The sequence below is a fragment of the Phaethon aethereus genome (assembly GCF_964289735.1).
Source record: "Phaethon aethereus genome assembly, chromosome: 4".
In the NCBI taxonomy this organism is placed as follows: domain Eukaryota; kingdom Metazoa; phylum Chordata; class Aves; order Phaethontiformes; family Phaethontidae; genus Phaethon; species Phaethon aethereus.
In genome coordinates this window covers 81,136,635-81,155,067 of record NC_138578.1, presented here as the reverse complement: position 1 = coordinate 81,155,067, position 18,433 = coordinate 81,136,635, and the positions used below count along the sequence as shown (strand labels likewise).

General features: G+C 39.0%; 1 protein-coding gene across 3 annotated transcripts in view; it reads left to right on the top strand.

Moving 5' to 3' along the window:
- The window catches only part of CTNNA2 (catenin alpha 2), a gene marked incomplete at both ends in the record, with an annotated part of 469,340 nt that overhangs the window by 67,500 nt on the left and 383,407 nt on the right, over window positions 1–18,433 (top strand). For all 3 annotated transcript variants that reach the window (XM_081998803.1, XM_081998802.1, XM_081998801.1), the window contains 3 exons: window positions 4,039–4,205; window positions 8,067–8,186; window positions 10,309–10,575. In XM_081998803.1, the coding sequence (XP_081854929.1) occupies window positions 4,039–4,205; window positions 8,067–8,186; window positions 10,309–10,575 (554 nt within the window). The remainder of the gene's footprint in view (window positions 1–4,038; window positions 4,206–8,066; window positions 8,187–10,308; window positions 10,576–18,433) is intronic.

Below are 18,433 nucleotides of genomic sequence, written 5' to 3'. Positions count from 1 at the left end.
ACATTAGAAGTCCTTTCTTTCTGAGCTTCTACACTGGACACAAACAGGATTTATTCTTTTTATTTTTTAATAATAGCAAAGTTTGTGTTAGTATAAAATATCGTTTTAAATGTTGTTTGCTCCTGTTTCAGCCTGATTTCCTAGGGAAATGAGGCTTGCATAATTATTGAGCTCTTGATAGCTCCTAATATATTTAAATTGTTGTCCAGTTTCAACGTATGCAAAAGAACATAAACACAATTTTAAGAAAATAATTAAAAATCAGCAATTGGAGAGAGAAAAAAACAAAGTAAAAACTCAGACTATTGTTCACACCAAGAGCAAGGCAGGTGCAATTCAACCTTGTCCTTGCTGCTGGCTGGCTGGTTGGGCACCGCATGGGCAGTCCGGACAAGACAGATGCTCTCTGCTTGAAAGTGTCATGGAGGAAATACGATGGAGTGGATTTTCAGGCAGTATAGTAGCAAGATAGGTGAAAATTAACATAAACCTATTAATTCAGCTGCACAGGCATAAACTTTTATTATATCAATGAATAAAACTGTGATGAATGTCGTAACAACCAAACTTAAATATAGAAACCGCCGAAAGTTTATGATGCATTTAGAGAATGATGAACTTTAGAAAAGCAACTTGATTCCGGAGCTTTCTTTCAGCAACGGATAACAGTATAAAGAAAACTAAGTCTGTAGATCATCTTAAAAATCTATTTTTGCTTGGCATAGCCACAATATATTTCCAGGTAATATATTGGTGGGATTGTATTCCGTAGCTGGGCTAGCTTCTTTTAAATACTTTTAACAAGTCTACGCAGCAGAACGCAACACATTTTGGAGATACCCAAGCTGGTGTGAAGTTAGTAACGCTGCATAACAGCAGGGCAGCCCTACAGAGCCGCACTAACTTGGATCTTGAGTCACCAGCGTGGCACCGTCTAGCCTAGTTAGAACTGGCTCTGAGCAAGACTCGTCCGCGGGACCACGACAGTGCAGATACAGCAAAGGTGCTTCTGACCGCAGAGCCAGCGAGTGCCTAGGATTTCTGTTTAGAGGTTTCTGGAGTGGGTTGTTGTCCGTAGCCTTTTGGAATCATTTAAAATCCACAAGTGTTTTTCTCATAGATTGGATTTATAGTGTAATCTCTCATTCCTACAAGGATGAACATAGATTACAAGTGATGCGTGTTTTCCCTGTTGCCTACAATAACATTCTTTTACTTCATAACAATTTTTAAGATTGCAGTTTGTTCAAAAAGGTTATTAGAATGTTTTTGAGTGAGTGATTTTTTTCTGGGGGTCTCAGCATTTTCTCTAAAGTCTATTGTACGTATTCTAGTCAATTCATCCTTGATGTTCACATCACAATTAGGAATCAGCTGGATTTCAGTTCTGATGTTACAATAATACTTGCAGAATAGTTATTAGTATAAATATTTATTTTTTTGTTTTATTGATAGGTCCAGACTCCTCTTCCTGTATCTAGAACCATATTATTTTGCAAGCAACTTCTGAAATATAAATGCATCATTCTGTTTTCCAGATGATTAGTGAAAAGCTTATTTTTTAGGGGTCTGGAATTGTTCTGGGTTCTGTATGGTCTATGTGCTATATTGTTGCTTTTCTGGTAGTTACAAAAAAAGAAATGTCCTATGGCAGAAATCCCTTCACCGTCTTCTGCGAGTCATATGTGAACAGAAAAGATACATGCCATTCTTTTTCAACTACCACTGCATTAAACTATTAGTTTATTTGACTTCCAGTGGTGTGCTCTTTATTTTTCATTCACTAAGTCTTCCTTAGATACCAGAATTTACCTGACCTCCTTGTGAGGTTAACCACATTTCTGTGTAATTTAATGGGACATTTACCTTTTTGGTTGAGCTTCGTGTTTGGTTGGCTTAAATTACATTGTCAAATCTTTGAAAGACGATTATGATTTTGAAAAATCATTTATGCCCAGTAAGCAAGTTAATCCTTGCTGTAAATACAGGGGGAAAAACTTTCCCACTTTCTGATTTCAAGGTCTTTGCCACTGACATCTTGCCTGCTTCTCTGGAGGCACTGCACTCTCCATGGCTCACCTTTCTTCCTGATCAGGTAGTTCCTTCAGGTTCTCCCTGTCCTGATTTTGCTACTCTATTCCAGGCTAGTCCTAGTCTAAACTCCTTTAAAAGCAGTATTTCCTTAAGTAGCTGAAAGTTATTAGATTTCAGCTTTTCAGGAAGAACTCAAGCTCTTTCAGTGCTGATACCGTTAAGTAATGTTTGTTCTTTTTTAATACTTCCGTCTGCTAAAAAGCAGCAGTAAAGTTAGTCATTAAAAATCTTGATTTAGTTACCAAGTACCATGTTGAATAAGATCCTTGCTGCTGGAATAAACAGGAATAATGTGTCCAGGCACCAGCATGTTTCATTTGTTGTACAAGAGAGTGTTTACTTCGTCCACAGAGAGGCACCTATGGGCATATCAAGGCGGTCTTGGGGGGTGAATAGGTAGAGTGAGTAGACAAGACTGGGCAGTAACACCATAGCAGCGATGGTCACAAAGGGAATCGTGAGATTCAACAAGGCCAAGTGCCGGGTCCTGCACTTTGGCCACAACAACCCCATGCAACGCTACAGGCTTGGGGAGGAGTGGCTGGAGAGCTGCCCGGCGGAAAGGGACCTGGGGGTGCTGGTTGACAGCTGGCTGAACATGAGCCGGCAGTGTGCCCAGGTGGCCAAGAAGGCCAACAGCGTCCTGGCCTGTATCAGAAATAGTGTGGCCAGCAGGAGCAGGGCAGGGATCGTGCCCCTGTACTGGGCACTGGTGAGGCTGCACCTTGAATCCTGTGTTCAGTGTTGGGCCCCTCACTACAAGAAGGATGTTGAGGTGCTGGAGCGTGTCCAGAGAAGGGTAACGGAGCTGGTGAGAGGTCTGGAGCACAAGTCTTCTGAGGAGCGGCTGAGGGAACTGGGGGTGTTGAGTCTGGAGAAGAGGAGGCTGAGGGGAGCCCTCATCGCTCTCTACAACTACCTGAAAGGGGGTTCTGGTGAGGTGGGGGTTGGTCTCTTCTCCCAAGTAATAAGTGATAGAATGAGAGGAAACATCCTTGATTTGCACCGGGGAGGTTTAGATTGGATATTAGGAAAAATTTCTTCACTGAAAGGGTTGTCAGTCATTGGCACAGGCTGCCCAGGGAGGTGGTTGACTCACCATCTCTGGAGGTATTTAAAAGGATGTGTAGATGTGGCACTTCGGGACATGGGTGGTAAAACCCTGTCACAAGTTGCTCAGAGGGGTGGTAGATGCCCCATCCCTGGAAACATCCCAGGTCAGGCTGGACGGGGCTCTGAGCAACCTGCTCTGGCTGAAGATGTCCCTGCTCCTTGCAGCGGGTTGGACGAGATGACCTTTGAAGGTCATGGTTTAGTGGTGGACTTGGCAATGTTTAGGTTTGCAGTTGGACTTGATGATCTTAAAGGTCTTTTCCAACGTAAATGTTTCTATGGTTCTATGACTAGGAAAAAAAAAAATCTTTGATAGGAGTGATAGCTCTTCTAGGTGGAGGAAAGCAGAGTAGATATCTGTGCAAGAAGGTGAGGCCTGGGAAGCAGGAGTTCAGGAGAAGGGTGTAGTTTGAAGGCAGAAGTGTAGAGCGATGCGATTGGGATGAGGCTGTTGGGGTGCTCCGTCCCGTGCTCCCCACCAGAGCAGGCAAGTGCTGTATTTCTGTAACACCGCCGCTGTTCTTCTTACGCTGTGCTGGTGTGCTCAGCAGGCTGTCTCGGTGTTTTGGTTTCGTTTTTAGGTGTTACAGGTTGCTGCTCTAGAAGAAGAGCAGTTTGGGAATAAAGAAAAAAAGGCAAAGAGCACTGAGGCATTTCCTGCACGTGTTTTAAGAAAATATTTCTCCTTGAACGATTCATTATTCAGTAACTACGCCCTTAATTTTCTCCTAACAGCAGTTAGTTTATTTAGTGAGATGCTTATACTCTCTGGAACAAAACAATGCACGCGTAAAACTTATCTTTAATTACCCTTTTGGTTTTCAATTCTAGGAGAAACAATGCGAATCGCCTCCTCGGAGTTTGCTGACGACCCGTGCTCCTCCGTGAAGCGGGGCACCATGGTGCGGGCTGCTCGTGCCTTGCTTTCTGCTGTCACTCGCTTGCTCATCCTGGCTGATATGGCTGACGTCATGAGGCTGCTGTCACACCTGAAAATCGTATGCGTTTTTAATATTCTCTATTCTTTTTATACGTGTTGTGTGTAGAAAAATAGGGAACGAATCAGTAATGGGTGTCATTGTTCACATTTCTTACCCTATTTCGCTGTATTTTCTTGAAGTATTGAACAAGAAGTACAAGATAACACATTTCTACATCAGGTTTGGGTTTTTTTTTTTTTAAGAGATAATTTTTGGAGACTTAAAGTGACAATTATCAGATATCTTCAATGCCTGGACTAGTCCTGCTGTTAAGCAGCTCTCTGTACAGGTGCATTTACTTAACTCGCCTCTTATCCTGCCGGTTTACTTACTCAGTACTTGTAAAGTATTGCTACCTTGTGGCAGAGTGTAGGTACTACAGGTATTCTACTCCCCTGCCTGACTTCTGGCTGTATCAAAAGATTGAACCTTTAACTTGGAGTGAGACAATAGTACAAGCGTCTAATCAGTCATCAAAGAGGAAGAATCTAATCAGTCATCAAAGAGCAATTAAAGATTGCTACAGAGCCTGGTCTGGATTTGTATTTGCTTTGCCTGCCACCGTTCATGTTTTTGTACTGGAGTATTAAAAGGCTTTGCAGCTGAAAGTGGGAAAAGTAATTTTTTATTATTATTATTATTATTGGACAATTTAAACTTTTATTGCGTTAACAAATAAACAACAACCTCTGAAACAAAACAAAATTTTGCAGAAACTCATATACAGACTATTTAAAGCCTGCAGAGTGCACGTGTGAGTTTAGCAGAGGAGATGGAGAGTTACTTTTTAATAACTGTCCAGAAAGTCTTTTATTTTTTGTTCGCTTTGTCTTTTTTAGCAGTGTAACTGTAGAACAATATTGTGTTCTGGGAAACCGATGAGAACCCTTCAACTTGCAGACTGTGCAGATAAGCTAAATCGTTTGAAAACAGTTTTCATAATGAAAAAGGGAGATTTTTCTGCACCGATTCTAGTGAGCTCTGCTCTAATGAACAGAATGCTGCTCTCGTGACTGTCAGCAAGTGGCTCTGATTACGTGCAGTGTAAACATTGTCTCTCTCGAATATGCTTTTAATTTTTCCCCACTATAATACTCCATGCAACTGTAATTCAAATAACCCTTTGCTAGTGAGCCTAACGCTTTAATAATATAAACAACAGATTTTTCTAAACGTTGCGATTAAAATTCAGATTCAGGGTTTTTTATAGGCGATGAGAAATATTGTTCTCGCATCTGAGATTTCTTCCATCTGTTACAGCAGCGTACTCTGTTATTTAAAACACAAACATCCAATGCTGTTTTGTTAGAGGGTGTATTTACTTACACAGTTTGCACCCGAGATTTGCAAGGGCAGTGTACGGCAATGTGGTTTGTAATCCTTGCATTTATCAGATGTTATTATGAATCCTGTTTCCAAGAAGCCAGACATACCTTTTTTTTTTTTAGCAAAAGTCAACTTACAAACCTTAAATTTGATTTTTTGGGGTTTTTTTTAGGTTAAAAAGGGTAATTTATTTCTGAGGATTGACAGTGTATATATTTTAATCTTACCATTTTGTAATGCAAACTAATTTTAGATGAATAAAAATGATATTACTAGGGGAAAATTGTTTATATTTTACAAAATTGATGAAGGGACAGCTCTTGTATTGACTCAAAGGTTGCATTCAAAGACTGGTTCAAGTTAACCATGAAAAACAAAAAACTAAAATAATTCTGCATGTCACATTTATGAAGCCTGTTTTGTACTTAACTGAACTGTAATCAGCTTTTACTGAAAGCACGTCAAAGGAGCGACTTACGCTTCAGACTTTATGGGATTTTAATTAATGTTTTGGAGCGAATATAGGCAGGTGCTTTCTGGGAGGACGCTTGGTCATTTATTTCAGATTCCCTTTTGCATTCCTAAAATTAGTAATAGTGCTTATTGCAGTGAAGCTTGTGTAACACTCATAAAATAGGATAGACTAACATAGTACGTGATCACGCACATACAGAATTATGAGTCTATTGTAATTAATTACATGTTAGTTAATCAGAGGAACACATCTGTACAGTTAAGGGAAGTCGTGTTTTTTGCGGCCAGAGAACTTGCTCCAACATGAGTTTGTAAAAGAAATTACAATTGAAAAGGGATTTGTGCTCATGGCCTTTCAAATACTTCTCCTAACCAATTTCTTCATTTTGAAATTTCATGGGCTTGAGCCCAGACTGCCACGATAGAGTGTGATCAGCATCTTTTGAAATCTGATTATCAGAGTGGAATCTGTAAGGAATTCTCTAGCAATTTTATTGACTAGGGAGCTGGCAGGACTTACCAAAAAATGTGTATCAATTTGTCATGCCCGTGCTTGTCTTTACAAACGTGTTAAAGATTCAAGTTTCAGGTAGTTTAATCTAAATGGTTCTTGGTCTGAAATAAAAGATGTTCATATTTTGCTGGGAATCCTGCAAGAACAGATTAGTTAATACAGTGATGCTTTTGTAATTTGTGTTAATGGTTAGGGCAGGCAGGTAGGTCAGCTTTAAAAACTGCTCTTCTTTTTAAGAGTAAAAGAAGAGGTAACTGGATTCTGAATAAGGTGTAGCTTCCAGCTCTCAAACTTAGTATAACATTTCCAACATAACAGCTATGGATTTATGTGCTTGAATTATAGATTTTCCTATAGAAATGTATGGGTTTGCTACTCTACTGCCCTGTAATTTGTAAATCCTCAGTAAGCAGGTAAAAGCTCAAAATAAAATTGTCCTCACTCGCTGGTAGGAAATCACGGTTAGAGCAGCACAAATGATAAAAAGGCAGGTTCTGCGCGTAATTGTGCCTTTCTAAGTTCATTAGGTGCCAGATACTGCTGAATTTATGGGTTCCCAGAGGCGTTCGGAGAGTAAGTGGCAAACTTCTGTCCTTGCATAGGCACACGTCCCTCTCAGAATTAGCTGCTTCTCTTCGAGGGCGAGTTTTGTCTGTTGTGGAAAGCTTATGCACATTTGTGAATCGAAGCGAGAGGTTTTAGAAAGAAGGGTGAATAGAAGCTTTTCGGTTCTCAATCTTTTTGCTTGGAATTGCATTTTTATCTTGTGAGGGAGGGAAATACAACTTCAAATTTTCATATAGTCACCGGATGATTTCCTTTAGTTATTGTATGAAAAGAGCATTTTATCCCTTTGGATATTTTTTCTTGCTGTACATAAGGTGAAATTTCACAATCGATTTGGTAGATTAACTTATTGGTATAACTGGGGTTTTAGATCTTTGCTGTTAGCTACAGGATGACTGAGTAACTGCAGGTATGTTTTCTCTGGTAGATTCTTTTCTCAGCTATCAAGTAACTGAAACAGAAAAGCTGAGAGCTGAGAAAAAAGAAATAATAAATATGTTCTGGGTTAAATCTATTGTTGTTTCATTTGTCTTACAAAGATACAGTGTTTAGGGTATATCAGGGTAAATTTAAATCATAATGGTGTTTGTTTCCTTTTTAAATGTTATTTCTTGTCCAGAATGTATAACTTCCCATTGTTTTCCCATAAAGCCTGTACCACACATGAAGAACATATTCATCTATTTTGTTTTAAAACGTGCAGATATTAAACATTTAATCTGATAAGTGTGAGTGGGGGAATTAATAGAGCTATGCCCTTTCCATTTTGGTACCAAAGTACAGGGAATGGAAAGTAATGCAGAATGGCAATCAGACAGCTCCTCTATTAAGAAACCTAATTAAAGTTAGTGATACTGTGATAAAGCCACTGCACAGTGATGGACGTAGAAGCTGAACTTGGTCCGTATAATAGAGAGTATTGGGTAGAATAGCTATAGACTTTGTCAAAGAGTGCACCTGGAATAAAGTGCTAACAGAGCTGATGTGTTCTTTTCTAGGTAGAGGAAGCACTAGAAGCAGTGAAAAATGCAACAAATGAGCAAGATTTAGCGAATCGCTTTAAAGAATTTGGAAAAGAGATGGTAAAACTGAACTACGTAGCTGCTAGACGACAGCAGGTGAGTCCGTTTTAAAGCACAGGTTGAGGAAGTTAGTCTGGCTCCTAAAGAACTAGTATTTTATGTCCCATTCCAATGTAAAATGTACCTAAGTAATTGCTGTGTCGTGGCCTATAATTTAATCACATTGATTTTTTTTTTTGAATGTGATGAAGTTTTTAAAAAATGCAATTTCTTGAATATTTTCCAAGTGGCTTCTATTTTTTCCAAGAATATTTTCCAAGTTTTCATAACAGAATGAAGGGTGAAAAGACAGGTGATTCAGGAGGTTAAAGATAGTTTTCATTTGATGATTATTCCCATTTAACTCTAACAGATGCTGATTTGAGGTCACTCTGACAGCTGGTGAAGCACAAGCTCTTTGGTAGTCTAGTATAATTAAAATTCAGGGAGAACAGAAATCTACTTTATGTTTAAAACCAACATTATTAATTTTTAGATACTTAAAAAAACCAGCTACTCAGTTCATTCATTACTAAGGCAGATGGAAAAAAGACGAGAAAGTCATGACAACATTTATTTAATGCCTGCAATTACACAACTTTGTAGTAAAGGTAACTTTCTCCTGAACACTGCTCTTTTTAAGAGTCCAGACAGTGCTGTCCCTGGGGAGTTGGAAAAGGTCTCTCCAACCCCGATTTGTATTTGAATACCTCTAATCATTCAGGGGTGTGTCATCTTTGTATTGCACAGCTGGATTTGGAAAGCTGGCTTTCCGTATTCATCCGTCTATCTACTTTATTTTCCTCATTACACTAATGACAATTTACTTCTGTATCACTATTGCATTTCTTTACGAAATACAACGTTTTGAGAGTTGCACTGAAATTAAATGAATTAAAAATGTACAATCTGGCCACTGTATGAACAGTACTATTCTGTATGTTTAGATACTTCCTTTGTGGGAGTATAGCCACAAATATGGGAAAAAGAGAAAAATGTGAAAGCTAATGAAGGTATATGTCTCTTAAGTTCTTATTGGAGGTAAGAAAAGCTAACAGAACATCTTAGTTATAAACATTTCAAAATTTTCTTCTTAAGGTGCATTTTTATAATGCCAGTAAGGTTCTCCGTTTAACTGTGGAAAGTCTTGACAGCATTAGAACTTACTACTTAGAAGGTCATGCATTTTCCTTTCATCTCTTCTGTTTTGTAGCCACATAAAGTTTTTAGGAACTTAATTCTCTCTGAAAAGTGTTATCTGTTAGACAGATATGGTTGAAAGCAGTCAATGGATAGAACCTGTAAATTCAGAATATCTGGGTTATTTCTTAATTTTTGCTATAGATTCTGTAGGTGAACATAAGTAAGCAATTCAGCTCTCCAGACTTCTTTTTTCATAGTTTTAAAATAGATGTAATAATGTTTACGGATATTGGTAGGACTACCTTACCTAATCTTTGAAAGATTTTTGTGGACAGTGTAATATATCCTGTAAATAAATAGATTAATGGATTAAATAGCAATAATACAGTATCACCTTATTCTGTGCACATATTGCACAGTATCTGATGCTTGTTGTCAGGGGAAGCAAAAGAAAGTATATGTCATTAAAACAAACACTAAGTGATGTGAGGAATGGAACAAGATATGAAGGAAAGATTAAAAATAATGAAAGGCATTTTTATGAGGTCTTTAAGAACTAAAAACATACTCATCAACGTAATATTTTTATTTTGATTTTTTTTAAAGGTCTACCTTATGATGATTTCATAAAGGACATAGATAGAGTACTTACAAAAATAAGGCGCTTGCTGCCACAGGATGGCCAAAGGCATTTGCATTGCCTTTATGGAGTCAGCAGACTGAATCCAGTTGGTCAGGAAGAGTAATTTTGACTGTTCTATATAAATTTTTGCTGGTCTTTGAATGTGGGAAGTATATAGACTCTTTGATAAGATACTGTGAGCAGAATGTAACAGCTGTAGCGGTGCAGAAGGAATGGACTTTCTTGGGCAGGAGGGGGATTACTTTCTATAATTTATGGTAGATTCTGACACTGATTCCATCTCTATAAAATCACTGGATGATGTTTATGCAGGGACACTTAAGCTGTATAGACAACACATTCTAACATGAAAACTTTCATTTACCACTATAAAAATTGTGTGGTTTTGTATAGGAACTGAAAGATCCTCACTGCAGGGATGAAATGGCTGCAGCTCGAGGTGCTCTGAAGAAGAATGCCACTATGTTGTACACGGCATCCCAAGCATTTCTCCGTCACCCTGACGTTGCAGCCACTAGGGCCAACAGAGACTATGTCTTCAAGCAAGTACAAGAAGCGATTGCTGGCATCTCCAATGCTGCCCAGGCCACCTCACCCACTGATGAGAACAAGGGGCACACTGGCATAGGAGAGCTTGCTGCTGCACTGAATGAATTCGATGTAAGTATCAGAAGCGTATGGAAAACGAAGTGTTTCTCCATGAAATCTACAGTGCTGTTAACTGAGCAGGTCTTCAGCAGGACTCAAATTTCCCTTTTCATTCAGGTCCATTTCCTCAGACTGCAGAGGCAATGTGCGGACATTGATTTGTGTTTTGTTTTGTTTTTTTTAAATGAGGAATAGTTGTTTGCTGCACATGGACTTTAATTATAAGGAGTTACTTGCACTCATATGCAGTGGCTGTAATAGAAAGGAGTCCTCTTTTGCCCTGGTGTCCTTGAAAAATCTAGCTACGTAGTTCTACATAATGCATAGTCTGATTAGTCTGACATTTTAGTTCAGTGACCAAGATCTGTGGTTTGTTGAATGGTAAAATCATATTTGTCTGGCAAGTCAGGAAGTCAAAACAATAAAATAAAGATGATGACGGAGTTGAGCATCTTGGAAACATTAACATTCAACTTGAATCATGAGTTATGTTTATCAAAGATATGGAAAAAGCATCTTTCAAACGAAGTTGATACCAGTCACTTCAGCTGTAGGCAAATTGCTGTAGCCTCTATTACAGAAATAACTACAGTTTTGCTTAAGCAACATTCCTAAGACCTAATTGTTTAACTGTTAATTTTGCCTGTCTTATATTATGATTTTTCCCTATCTTAGAGGGACTGTTCTTTAGAAAGTGGAAAAAAAAAAAAGATTGCAGACAGTATCGGAAACTGTTTTCCTCTTTCATTCTGACTTTAGGTAAGGGTTTGTTAAAATTATAATTAAGGGACGGTGTCCTTTTCACTTTGATTAATACATAAGGTTGCAATACGAGCATTGGTCATACACCTGCAGGAGCTACTCAGTCCTGCTGTATTTAGGGCTGAAGTGGAGGTGTGGTACGGGTGGTTCATCTCATGTCGTGATGGACTGGGCTTCTCTTCTGCACCTGTGGCTTATTGTCATTGGGTGTTCTTCGGAGACGGTGGTAGAAAGGGTGGACATTACACATCAAGGGAAGCTCAAGTATTGAGAAAAGGCAGATAATGAGTATATGTGTGATAGCAAAAGGAGAACAGGGATAGAGATGGAAACATGACAGCAGAAAATGTGTGGACAGCCGTGAGAAGAGAGACAAAGAGGGTAAAACCATTCAGAACTACTGCAGGACCCAGAGGTTGACTCCAGTTCCATCACACTTTTCAAGTAGATGAAACAGTACCGCCTGCGTCAACTATACTCGTCTTTTCTTTTAATATCTGTATTTCTAGATCTATAGTTTTTCCTGGAAAATTATTGTGGGTCAGGATTTAAGGATCGCTGCATGGCTTTCAGGGCCTTCTCAGCTCGCAGCTCCCTTACTGGTAAGATCCTGAGAATAATGTCCCGGTTTGGTCTGATCGCACTCTGGCTTTTGTGTGGGGCTTTGCGTGGTGTGGCCAGCAGAGGTTTGACAAACAGACAACGCGTGACAAAGTGCTGCTGCTCTCTGGAAAAGGCTGCTGCTCCGTGCAGAGAGAGGCGTTGTGCTTGGAGAAAGGGCGTTCAGGGAAGACTGCGAGGCACCTGGTGTCGTCCCCTGACTCCGGGAGAATATCTGTTCGTCATTTTTCTCCTCAGGTAAAGTCACTTCCACTGTACGCGACGTTGCAGGCGTCATGAACGCATACGTGAGACGTATAGCCGTAATATCGTGTTCTGTTCCCAGTTACGTGTGGGAAACCAGCCTGTCTTTTCTGAGAAATTTGTCTGATTTTAAGAAATGAAATGGAAATTTTCTCCTCTGACTTACTGAGGATACGAAGATGGAAACCACTGGTTTATCCGCTTTCTAACATTATTTCCTGCTTTGCTTCGCCGCTTTGCTGTCGTATGAGAGTTGTTCACACCTAATTTTGCGGCAGAGCTGACATTCTCTAAACTCCAGGGAAAGCTGAAATTTGTAGCTGTGATGGCAGGATGACTGTGAATTTACGCTTATGTTTTACAAGCAAGAATGGAAGAAAAACTACTAGTGAAACTGTGTCATGGGTAAAAAGAGGATGGAGAAAAAAAGTTGGATTTTATGTTGGCAATGTGTTACTTCAGCAAGGGAAAGGAAGTTTATATTGTGAAAATAATTTTACAGTATATTTATTTTACAGCAGTAATCATACTGATTTAGATCAATTTGTATTTGGTATGAAGTGCATACCGAACCTTGTATTATATGATAAGATAATCCTTTTATATTAAAAACAAGTTTACAGGTTTTTCCATAATATTTAACGCTTCTCAGGCTTCATTATTTCAAATTCCAGAATCAGCATTCTCTGCCTCAGTGCTTCAAATAACTGCAGTGTAAATAATCTGAATACTTTCTCAATCGAAATATCATCATATGTAATATAAATAATTATTCTATCTGTTTTAAGCAGTTCAGCTATTCTGTTTAAATAAGTGTCATGTTAATTGCCAGACTCTATACAATTCTGATTTATAATATAAAATTACCTGAGACTTATTAACAACAATGTTTTGGAAAGAGTTATCATTTATTGCTTCTTGGAGATAATTTACAGAGAAATTAAGAGAGTTCGCAAGTTTGTTTCTTATCAGATTTTCTACTTTAAAGTACTATTTGAATTTGATTCATTACAGAAGTATGTGTTTAATGCCTCTTTTTTTGTCCTGTAACTCAAATGTTCCTGCTTTAATTGTAGATAATTTAAATCAAGATATTCCTGGATTTATTAGTAAAGTAATTTATTAGTAAAATTTGGTATATTGCTGGCTTCTTACAGCAACTATGAACGCACTTTTTGCTCCTGTCATGAAACTTGCCCAAATTTATGCAAGTTCCATAGAGAGGTTTGTTAAGAACTTGTTGTGAATTCTGAAAATATTCTGTTTGAGCTGAGGAATGTTAGTTTTGCTCTGGGAAGTCTGCACAGGTCTCAGTGTTTTTAATTATCAGGAGACTCTGCTGTGTTGTCCCATGTCGAGTGTTGTGGGATTGATTCATCCAGTACCCTCTGGGCTCTCCCCGTAGCCATCACGATGCACCAGAGACAGGATGTACCCGTCAGAGTGGAGTGCAGTGGGGTGGTAGATAAAAATGATACTAAAATTACTAAGTGCGAAGAAACGCGGTGAGAAGGACCAGGAACTCGGTGCTAGACGAAAACCGAGGTGGAGATAGATGGCATCTACGCTCTGGTGTGGGGATGGCAACCGGGAAGAGGTGGAAGTATATGTGGGATGTGGATCTAAAAATGTCTTTATATGTGGGTATAAAGTGATGGGATAAACAGATGTAGAGTGACTATCTGCCACAGCAGGGGCTGCAGGCAGATAGGTGGGGGACACGTTCTACGTGATGGAACGGAGAGGGGGCAGAGACAGGCAGAAATAATATTTATTGGGCACTGGGGATCTCTGATGAGTAGGAGAGGGCCTCCTTTCAGGATATGCATCGAGGTGGTGACTGCTTAGTTTCTAGAAAAGTAGCTGTGTCAGTGGGATGTGCTGACAAAACTTTAGAAGTGTTACTTGCTGCAGAAATTCAAATTCTAGGGATTTCAAACAGGACACCCTAAAATACTTTGCATTTTAAACAATTCTAAATGTTTTGCTTTAGATTTTGTTATGAAAAATGAGGTAATCATTCCTGGTACAGTACTGCAAGGGTAGGTGTAACAGTTTTGTAAATATAAAAATGTTTACTATGCATGCAGCATACACCCATAAAAGGGAGTATTTCTGTGTTTAGAGCAAGTCTAGGATTGTATACAATAAATTATGAGTCAAGGATAAAAGAAATGAATAAAGCTGGTGACTTAGAAAGGGGGGAGAAGAGATATCTAAAGGAAAAAAGGACCAAAAAACCGGCTTTCCATTGATGCTATAAGCAAATCTCTCTCATCTTTTGTATTGCTCCAGAAAGAAAATATCAGAACCGGTGGATCTGCTTAGCTGACTTTCTCCTGGAGTTTTGTGTTTGTGTGTGTGTAGTAATACGCCGGCAAGTTCTGTATCTGTCAGTGGAATAAAATGATATTGTATTTGTCAAAATGTATATATAGTCCTTGCTTTTTAATACAAGTTAATCCAGACACACCCTATACTTGATGTTGTTTTAATACTCCAGTGATTTATTGTTGCTCTGTGTGTGCGCACATCCATTTGTTTTTAACGTTGCTTACCAGCAACGTTGATCCATGCTACATCTTGACCTGCTGTGCCTGTGTGTCATCCCTTTACTCTCCGGTTTCAAAACTGCATGGAGTCTTGAATGAATATGAAAATAATTTGGTTTATACAGAAATTTATCTGGTTAAGAACTGAAAGAGGTGGTTAAAATTATTTTTGGTACATGAGGTATTTCTATATTTGGGATAGGTCCCAAGGTACTGAAAATGTACCGTTTTTTGTTATGAGAAGGATTTGACCAGAAAAACTCCAGGCAGAGTAACTTAATCTTTAATAAGTTTTTGAACAGTGCAAGTCCACCATTTGGGAGATGACTACGTTTGATGAGAAACAAAGCGTCTGATGACACTGGCCACTGTCCTCCAGCCTGTAAAATGAAGTTCATACTTAATAAACGGACTATCATAACGTATTTTTCAAATATACTAATAATATAATAATCCTTTGGGAATATTTTGCAGGGCTAGTGAATGCAGTGCTCCTTAAATGGAGTGAAAGATCTAATAAGTGTGTAATGAGGAAAAAAAAAAAAACATAGGAACTGAAAAGACGTAGTAGTTGGGTACAACAATAGCAAAGTCCACTTAATTTTAATAATAAAATTAAGAACAGTCAAAATGTGACATAAAGGTAGCAGACAGAAGAGATGCTGTATCATTAAGTGACTACCTTTAAAATGTTGTTGTTTTTTTGACAAATAACTGTATTAGATGATCAGCCTGAGAATGCATTTCACAGAATATTTGTGGAATCTCAGTTTACTTGTAAATATGTTCTTCAGAGAAGTGATTTGTGATACTGGAGATAAAAGGACAAAATGTAAGCTTCAAAATAAGAATTGAAACGTGTTTGTTTCGGTATCGAAATCATAAGAAACAATTGCAAAAATATTACTTACTGCACATCCCGCAGATGAATTTGCAACTAGACTCGTTGAGATCTAGTGGCTTGAGAAGCACAGCCAAATGGCTATTTCTTTATAGTAGTAGTAACATATTGAATTTCAATAGGAACGCCTGCACTAGTGTACACTGGAGAAAGTGTGTTGCAAATTCAGATAACCTCATATATGACTTTGAATGAAATGCAGGTTGTTTTCTTCCGTTGTGCAGCTGAAGCAAATTTTGAACTGGAATGATGCCAGGTCGATCAGTTCAGCCGTGCAGGCAGGAGGGCAGCATCCTGGTGCTTCAAAAGCTCCTACTCAGCAGTGAGATCCTTTGGCACTTTCTGCACTCTTTGGGTCCCCCCTGAGCAGGGAAAAATCACAGAGTGGTCATCCCTGGCATGCGAAGAAAGTAGTTCTGGTCAACAACTGGCTGAACATGAGCCGGCAGTGTGCCCAGGTGGCCAAGGTGGCCAACAGCGTCCTGGCCTGTATCAGGAATAGTGTGGCCAGCAGGAGCAGGGCAGGGATCGTGCCCCTGGACTGGGCACTGGTGAGGCCGTACCTCGAATCCTGTGTTCAGTGTTGGGCCCCTCACTACAAGAAGGACGCTGAGGTGCTGGAGCGTGTCCAGAGAAGGGCAACGGAGCTGGGGAGGGGTCTGGAGCACAAGTCTGATGAGGAGCGGCTGAGGGAGCTGGGGGTGTTCAGTCTGGAGAAGAGGAGGCTGAGGGGAGCCCTCATCGCTCTCTGCAGCTACCTGAAAGGGGGTTGTGGTGAGGTGGGGGTTGGTCTCTTCTCCCAAGTAACCAGCGATAGGACGAGAGGAAATGACCTCAAGTTGCGCCAGGGGAGATTTAGGCTGGGTATTAGGAAACAGTTCTTTACAGAGAGAGTGGTCAAGCATTGGCACAGGCTGCCCAGGGAGGTGGTGGAGTCACCATCACTGGAAGTGTTAAAAAAAATATGTGGACTTGGCACTTTGGGACATGGTTTAGTGGGGATGGTGGCGTTGGGTTGATGATTGGACTTGATGATCTTAGAGGTCTTTTCCAACCCTAATGATTCTGTGATGCTAGTGAACAATAGTGCAAACTTGTGTTTTGCAGCTCACCTGAAAACTTCACCTATTTGCAAAAAAAGGTTGAGGATGCTGAACCCATCTTTTGGCAGAGGTATGAGCAGAGCAGATTTTCAGGGTGCTGATGATGGTGTGTTCAGCTAAGGTGCTGAACAAGTTTTTTCTTCCAAGCCATTGCTGCACTTTCCTGCCCGCTACATCCCCTTCTTTGTGCTACTTTTGCTGCTGTTTTTTTTTTCCCCAGAATTGTCCATGCAGAACAGGAGTAGTTTAGCAGCAGGAAACTCGAATTGTTTTAACCACTTATTTCAGAAGTTCAATCTTATTTTAATCTTAGTAGTTGTCTTTACGACATATTGTTACTGTTTTATCTGTGCTTGTGTACATGTAGGAATTTCCATTATCATGGAAATGTCACCTCCAGAGTATGAGGGAAATCCTGGAAATCGCAGGATTTTGCTATCACATGCATAGCAGAAATGTGACCGCTCTAAAGGCAAGCACCCTTCCTTACTAGCAGTTAGGATCTTACCACCTTCATTTGCCTTTAGCAGCGAGAATGCTGCTGCTCGTCTGTATTTGCTGTATAAGAGCACCATCTAGTGGGTTCCTTCATTTATTTTATTATCCACCCCCCCCCCCCGAAATGCTCCTGTATAATAAATTAGTATTGTAAAAAGATTTAGCAAGCAAAAATACTACTCGTAAGTCTAAGCACACCACATTGCGACCACTTGTTTTGGTAGTAGAAAAAGTAGTATGCCAACACGCCAGGTGCTTTGCCTTTTTTTCCTGTCAAATACATTCAGTGTGTTTGTACCAGGGCAGTAACCAGTTTATTTGCAAAGGAGTTTTTGTAAGGAACCCTCATCCAAACAATTTTGTTAGCGATAATAGAAACAAGCAAACGGGACACTCTTTAAAATAACCTAATCAACATTTTTATAGGGAAATATGTGTTCTGTAGCAATGCGATTGTTCCATTATTATTCAGTGTATTACAGGTTGCTTATATAATAAGTATGGGTATCTGAACTGTTAAATCCAAAATGTATTAAAATTTGGTCAGGTTACACGTAATAGCTCAAAAGTCACACTTAGTGAAATTCCCCTCGAAAGGCTTTATTTTGAATGCAGGGTACAATTCTCATGCAGGATCAAAAGGACTCAAATTAGAACCACTGCAACAGGAATATTATGACACAGGGAACATGTCATTCAAGGAAAGATTGTCAGTCTTTGCTTGGCTAGCAAAGTAAATAAAATCTGAAAAGGGATATGCCTATACTCAGTCAACGTTTCATAAAGTGAAACACCAAGGACGTGCATATAAATATTTGTATACAATATATAATATATAGTATTATATTATATTACGTTACATTACATGACATAACATTACATTATCTATATGTAATTAATATGCATTACAATATACAATCTTGTATATGTAAATATATTTCAATATAACAAATATATGTTATATACCATATTGTATTATATTTACTACATTACATTATACTATATTAAATTATTTTATATTATTGTATAAAATGTACCACACATGATATAATATATTTTATATATATTTATAAATATATAGGCTACACTTGGTACTATTTTGAGTATGTTTGTTTAGCATTCCTGAGATGCTTATATAACTCAGGTGTGTGATAAGTGAACTCCACCGGTATCTCAGGGTAACAATATCT